This window comes from Thalassophryne amazonica, chromosome 20, assembly GCF_902500255.1.
Source record: "Thalassophryne amazonica chromosome 20, fThaAma1.1, whole genome shotgun sequence".
Classification (NCBI taxonomy): Eukaryota; Metazoa; Chordata; class Actinopteri; order Batrachoidiformes; family Batrachoididae; genus Thalassophryne; species Thalassophryne amazonica.
This window is the reverse complement of record NC_047122.1, coordinates 58,040,546-58,048,508: the sequence shown is the minus strand read 5'-3', so window position 1 is coordinate 58,048,508 and position 7,963 is coordinate 58,040,546. Positions and strand designations below refer to the sequence as shown.

The window sequence follows — 7,963 nt, the reverse complement described above, 5'->3', positions numbered from 1 at the left end:
AGAGGCAGCAACAACAAAAAAGGAAGTTCTTGAAAATCACATATCATCACTGGAGGGAGAGAGAGGGAGAGCGAGAGGAGAGAGAGAGAGAGAGAGAAAGAGAGAGAGAGATACTCGTAAGGAAGAAACAGATCTGCAGTCTGCGTGTTGGCGTCGCGCAGACCTTCGTCGACGTCGTGGCCATCACAGCTCAGCGCTGCCTTCTTGGATTTACACTGCGTATTTTACGCATATTTTATCATTAAATTCCGGTAACTTATTCTTTTTTGTTATTGTTGTTTTCTTTGGTTCTCAGGTGGTGGTCGGATATCCTCTGCGGGTCACTACGCTCTTCGTCATTTTTTCGCATCTCATATCGACTTTAAATGTGGATTATCTGTTTGCCTGTTACCTGGAGATGATTTGAAGCGCGCACAGAAGGCGGGATCTCCCCGTTCTTTTTATTATTATTTCATTTTGGTGTTTCTGACACGTATGTGGAACGGATTGGGGATTTTTAGGCTTTTTACGCGCGCCGGTCAGCTCGGTGAGCCACCTGAATCCCATCACATCTCACGCTCTTTCTTTTTTCCCCTTCGGTTTGCCTTCCTCTCTGTTGCCTCTTTTATAGATGTGAGATCTCTCTGTTTTCCAGACACAGACTCTAAACCCCTCGGTCCCTGCGTGACATGGTTCAGTCCAGCTGCGAGATCAGAGGCTCCTCCATGCATTGGGATTTTTCTCAGCACCAACACCGAGTGAATCTCTCTTTTCTGACCATCTGAGAAGTATCGAGCGTGCCGGATTAGAGAACTACCCACCGCCTCCTCCACCCCACCCCCCCTTTGCCATGACCGCCGCTTCCAACCGGGACGCAGCCACGGGACTCGCCAGGAGAGCGGAATGCGCATGCAGCAGAGGGGACAGGATACGGATTTTCGCTCTAATGAAGGCGGGAGTGCAGGCGCACCACTGGAGTCGGGTCCTCTTCTTATATATGGGGCTACTGGCCGCCTCAGTAAAGGGTAAGTCCCAATCCGCGTGATGCAGAACACCCCCACCACCCGCCTCCATCAGCAACCACAGCTGAATGCAAATCAGTGTAAACGCGATCAATCTGCGCAAACTTATTGATTGGGGATGAGGCGTGTTTGGATGACAGCCTCTCCTTGACTCCTTCAACAAAATGACGATGGGGCGGGTGTCGCGTGAAAGAGGACGTTTGTGCGCAGCGGGCACAAGCGCAGGTGGTCACATTGCGCCGGATGCTCCCTCACTGTTCTTTCTCAGGATTCCCGCTCTCTTTCTCTCCTCCTCTGTCTCTTTCTGTCTGAGTGGGTGGTGGCGCGGGGTGGGAGGGTTGGGGTTCAGGCCTAATTAACTGACTTCGGTTTTTTTTTTTTTTTTCTTATTTTCTGTCGTTGATTAATTGCAAAAGGAAAATCTCGCTGCCGCAGCTGGGCATTCAACAGATTATGATCGTCATTATCGCGACTATTAACTTGCTTCCACTTCTCCCCAACCTGATGTGCGCACGCTGAAAGAAGATACCGAGAGAAGTAAGGCTGTGGGGTGACTGGGTCGTGATTTTTATTTTTATTTTTATTTAGTTTTTTTTTTTTTTAACACCAACCTCCCCATCTTTCCAGAGTCGTGGTTATTCATGATAGCGTCATTTTAGAGTCCAGCATTTCCCATGGCGCGGGTGAAGGATGGATAAGAGCCGCAATGATTTATTTTTTTCTTGAGTTCTTTTTGGCAAGAAATCTAAGAGTTATATCACTCTTGGCCCCACACAAAAGATTGGACGCTATTTTTAGTGAAAACCAAGAATACGGCCACAAAATAAATTTAAAAGTGAGTCATGACTCCGCGTTCACCCACTCACACTTTTTTTTTTTTTTTTTTTTGTGGATTGGACAGCAAGCACAGCCCACGACTGAGAGAGCGTGGGCTCATTTTCACCACGCATCGTTTCCCACTGTACAAACTGTGATTCGAATCGAGCTTGACACGTCATACTTTCATCGTCATCGCCATCCGCCCATCCGCGCGTCTTTACGCATTTGTCTTTACTGCTTTATATGAGAATCATTTTGAAATCGGACTCCCACTTATTGCGCGTTTTGTGGAGCTGCGCTCGGAACGTCTCACTGTGCGTTAACGCGTCTGTCGGTTAAATCTGTTGGGCGCTCAGGTGTTGGTGCGCGTCTCCCGGTGCTACAGTCGTCAGCAGTTTCTCCGTCCTCCCATCGAGCGGCACCAGAGCCTCACATTATGCTGGGAGGCGGAGCGCGTGCATACACACAGGATGTATTACACACTTTACCCAACACACATCCAGATCTGTCAAGTGCTGATTGACGTTGCAGTGCTGTGTTTAATGATTGTTATGTATTCGGCAGATCTGTGTCTACTTATTTTGTTCCACTTCAGACAATATCCAGCCTATACCCTCTTGCTCCCAAGAGGCATGACACAGATAGAAGAGCATGAAAGGTTGGAGCTTCCCTCCCTGCCATGAAATTCCAGCTGTCCCAGAGCCATCGCGCAATAATCAACCTGTACTCAGGAGGCGTGGGGGACAGCCACTTAACGTGGGTGCAAAACGGCTTGAATAAACCGTGATGTTGTGCTACCCTGTTCATAATGCAACTTTCAGTAATGTGATGAGGGATGCAGGGCTCGATTACCTTTTATCTATTTACTGGACGTCCTCTTAACTGAAACAGCTCTTTCAAGTGCCACTCACAAAATACTTGGGGAGCTATGACATGGATGAGGTGTGCGTATTAATATATTAATTATTCTATCTATTAATGTAGGATTATCTAAATATGAATATATATACATATATATATATATATATATATATATATATATATATATATATATATATATAAAGTCTGGCAGGCAGAATTTGGCAGATCTGTGCGTCTTGGCGTTTTCAGCACGACGGACAGCGACAGGCGCAGCTGACTCGGCCGCTCAGCCGTTGTCCCCTTTCAGCACCAGGGACAGTTCCCTCAGCCAACACACACAGCAGAGAGGTCGCTGCTTTTATAATTTGAGATTTCTCCAGTTTTCACGCCATTGCCGCAAACTCCATGCCCTCCTTCTCAAAAACGCATCACCAACCCTCTGCTGTCGATTTTACGCAGAACGTCTCTGCGCTTTATTGCAGAAAGATATAAACAGGCACTGCTATGAAAAGTATAGACTGCATATACACTGGATAAACCCTCTGTGACGTCATCCACATATTTAATGAAGAGTGCATTTGAAGTTCAAATGGCTCTGTTTTAGCAGTACTTGACTCTGCCTAACTAATGGCCAGTCCTTAAAGGGACAAAGCGCACTCTTAAAAATGGTCCATGGGCTTAGTTTGTTGAATTTAAATTGAAGAGTATTTTTAGCACAAAAAGGGGGGAAACAAGTTTTTATGTTAAAATTTTAGTAAGGTGATAACTTACAAGATGTTGGTACAGCATTGTTCACAATTTAAAGAAAATGCAATTGGATTTAGGTTGACAATGGTTATGAACGAAAAAGCTTGATCGTAAAACTGGAATTGCAAGATGTAATTTACTCACTCACTCTTCTTCAAAAACTTACTCCAATTAAGGGTCACAAGGGGCTGGAGCCTAACCCAGTATTCATAGGGCATGAGGGCATGTACACCCTGGACAGGACGCCAATCTGTGAAGGGCCACATATAGACAAACAATCACACCCGCACACACACAAATTAAAGTTCCCAATCTACCTAACTTGCATGTCTTTGGATATTGGAGGAAGCTGGAGCACCCGAAGGGAACCCACACAAACATGGGGAGAACATACAAACTCAACACAGAAAGGTCACATGTGGGAATCAATCTCATGACCTTCTTGCTGTGAGGCAACAGAGCTAACCCCTAATTTTCAATTTATTTTCATTTCATTTATATAGTGCCAAAGCACAACAAGGTTGCCTCAAAGTGCTTCACACAAGTAAGGTCTAACCTAATTAGAAACTACATGATGTTTTTGGATACGAGGTCTTCTGGAGGTTCCGTGGGTACCACTGGAATGACTCTACATGATTCATCACATAGGTGTCTCAGTGTTGAGGACAACTGCAGCTGGATAACATCAATGGGATGCTCAAGTTTCATCTGACTGCCAAGGATGGATGGTCACTTTCAAAGGGTGGAGATGCATTGGTTATTGCCTGAGAGGTTGTCATTCAAAACCTAAGGCAGTTCACTGCTATGGTGGCTGAAGCAACATTTGGAACTTGATTGAAGAATATGAAGAACCAGGTTTGGACAGTGCTGTCTATTTTGTCTGCTGTTGACACAATGCGGAATGGAAGTACTTTTTTTTTTTTATTTCTTGGGAATTACTTGACAATGAAATCAATATGAAGCAACCAGTGTAAAAAAAAAAAAAAAAAAAAAAAAAAAAAAAAAAAAATCACAGTTTTTCCTTATAATGCAGTGGGTCATGAAACATAGCAAAACATGTCTGGCAATATGAATGCTGGTTCTTAATTTTTCAACCTACATGGTTTATATTTCGTTGTACTCCTCTCTCCCCCTCTTCCATTTTTGCCTTCTCCTCCTCCTTCATCCACCTTCCCATTCCACCACCTCCTCTCTGGTAATCCACACTGTCATCTGTCTCCAGATGGCCACAGCTCTGACACTGTGCTTTGTCACGCTGATCACAGCCACACTCTCACAAATTCACACAGCTTTACTAGAAAAAAGTGTGGAAGCCTTTACTTTCTGAACTATTCCATCTTGACTAAACAGTGTAATTTGGGGTTGTTATTTTTTATTTAATCGATTGCTGGACCAGTTAAGTGCCTGGGTAGTTGTCAATCAGCACACAAAGCAGTTCTGTGGTGTTGTGGATATGGTGAATCATAGTACCTGACTCAGAAAAAGTAGGGTTTAAAACACCCCAATAACCCCTCATCTATATATCTATATATATATATATATCTATATCTATATCTATCTATCTATATATATATATATATATATATATATATATATATATATATATATATATATATATATAGATAGATATATATAGATATAGATATAGATATCTATCTATATATATCTATCTATATATATATATATATATATATATATATATATATATATATATATATATATATATACAGTGCATCCATAAAGTAATGACAGTGTTCAATTTTTACACCTTTTCATTATGTTGCACCTGCCTTGCATGTTTTCCACATCTGCCTGTACAAGTCACACCTGATATTTCAAAAGTGGTGGTTTCCAGCTCTTTCATTGGCTGAGCACACCTGATGGACTTAATTGCCTGGGAGTCGAACAGGCAGAGTTAGAAGATGTGCAGGGCAGGTGACCTCTAGGGACAGGGTTGATGACCCCCGTATTACAGCCTTATTCCAAAATGGATGAAATTTTTTTTTTTTTTCCCTCAAAATTCTACACACAATACCCCATAATGACCATGTGAAAAAAAGTTTGAGATTTTTGGAAATTTATTCAAAAAACCCAAAACAAGAAATCACATGTACGTAAGTATTCACAGCCTTTGCCATGAACCTCAAAATTGACTTCAGCTACATCCTGTTTCCACTTACCATCCTTGAGATGTTTCTACAGCTTAATTGGAGTCCATCTGTGGTACATTCAGTTGTTTGGGCATGATTTGGAAAGACACACACGTGTCTAGATATAAGGTCACACAGCTGACAGTGCATGTCAGGGAACAAACCAAGCATGAAGTCAAAGGAATTGTCTGTAGATGTCTGAGACAGGATTTTCTAGATGCACAAATCTGGGGAAGGGTACAGTAATATTTCTGCTGCTTTGAAGGTCCGAATGGCTTCCATTATCCATAAATGGAAGAGATTGGGATCCACCAGGATTCTTCCTAGAGCTGGCTGTCATATTCAATTTTTTTAAAGATTATTTTTTGCAGACATTCAACTGAGGATGGAATGTTTGCTGAAAGGTGAATTTCCTCAAAAATATATTCAAGATATTTCGAGAAGTAGAAGCTGTGGTATTGTATTCACGTTTCACCTTTATCACTTTTACCCCCATTTGTGCACCTGGTCCAGGGAATGTAAACTGAACATATTGTTCTGTTTACCTCCCAGATGTCAGTAAATGCAACTGCTATGCATCAATGCCAATACTAAGAGGCAGATTAAGTATAAACGGACATACCACACACAAACACTCAGTCTTCCCCTCATGACCAAATGGGAAAACATAAATAATTAGAGTTAAGACCTCCCTGAGCCACCTACGGGTGCAAAGAAAAGTCTCAATCTTGATTGTGATCCTGCATTTCCTGATATCATCACATATGGGAATTTGTTCCGAGTTGTGTAAATCCCCATAAAGCATGGGGCAAATGTAAATGTCATGTCGTGAGTAGACAGAGTGCTGGCAGAGGTTTCTTTTGCTGTCTGATTTCCACTCCTCTTTTCAGATATCAGTGATCCAACAGATTGAAGATTAGATTCTACAAAGGAGCTATCTTGTCCTTGTCCTTGTCTTTTCCCTTTTCTGTGCACTCTGTCCACCATATAGGCAATCTGTCAAAGGTGCTTTTTTTCTGGGAAACAGGCAGAGCCACTATGTCAGACTCTGTGTGCAACAAAGACCGATTTTAGGTTGAGATTTAAAGCATTTAACCCATTCTTTAATGGTTCAAATTTAGAATTCAGCTTGTTGCAATTACCTTGTTCATATGCATCAAAAGCAAGTTCCAATGAATTTCTCAATAAGAAGCCTAAGATTTGGCTGTTTGAAGTGGAAGGATTTATGTACATCTGACTAGTTTGATAAACGGGCAAACCTCTCATGGTGATATCAAACAGGAGTCTTTAACTTAAAAAATATGGAGTTAAATTTACTTGAAAAAAAAAGCTTGGAATGAATTTCCAAAAATTCAATTTTAACAAGGTCATGATCATGTTTAGATCAATAAATTATGCTCTTATGGATGACATGGTGGCTTAGTGGTTAGCACTGTTGCTTCACAGCTAAAAGGCCCTAGGATTGTATCCCTCCCTGGACCCTTTCTCTGTGGGTTTTGCATGTTATCCCCATGTTTGCCCTTCTATAACAATAATAATAATGAAAAGAAACATTATGGTCCATTGGGATTGATGGGCTCTACACTGGGTAGTGTTTATAAAATAGGTAGCTGACATTTTTGTGGTAAGGGTGATAATAAATTAAGCAAAGCTTGTGTCATGAGTTGGAACGGTGTGTGAGTCCATAATGTTTCTTTTCATTATTATTATTGTTATAGAAGGGCAAACATGGTGCCAGGTGCTGCGGCTTCCTCCCACATCCAAAGACATGCAGGTTAGGTGGATTGGAAACATTAAATTGGCTGTAGGTGCTTGCGGTTATCGATGTGTTTGTTTGTCTATATGTGGCCCTGCGGCCAACTGGTGTCCTGGCCAAGGTGTACCCCACCTTGTGTTCTATGCCTGCTGGGATAGGCTCTAGCACCCCGCAACCCTTAGATGAGTGTATATTTTGTTTTATATTTTAGTCAAGGAGACTGGGTTCATGCTTCCCTGATAATATGTTGGTTGGCTTGGGTGCACAATTATTCAAATTCTATATAAATAAATGTGCATGTGCGACAGTAAAAATTACAAATTTTAGGGCAGATCCGATCAAAAACAAAAGAAATTTGTTTGATGAAAACTTTTTATGGCATGGCAATTTAAAGTGAGGCTGGCCATGTTCTTTTGATCCTTTTTAAATTGATAGTAGTGCTGTTGAATCACGCGCTTACAATGTAGATCAGCACAAGTGTACGTCGCAATTGGGTGGCTATGTTGGAATCAAAACACTTGTCCTCTTTGATTATATCATACGTTTTTACACTTTTGTGATTTTAATCTTCACAATAGTATTGTTGTTCCATCAGGTGGTACACTTCCACAGACTTTTTTATCCTGTTT

The 7,963-nt window shown here is 41.6% G+C and overlaps 1 protein-coding gene across 1 annotated transcript in view; it reads left to right on the top strand.

Annotated features, from left to right (window-relative positions):
- Window positions 1-829: 829 nt before the first annotated feature.
- csmd2 (CUB and Sushi multiple domains 2) overlaps window positions 830-7,963 on the top strand; it is a 662,931-nt gene continuing 655,797 nt past the window's right edge. The window contains exon 1 of the mRNA XM_034160153.1: window positions 830-1,004. Within this exon, the coding sequence (XP_034016044.1) occupies window positions 830-1,004 (175 nt within the window). The remainder of the gene's footprint in view (window positions 1,005-7,963) is intronic.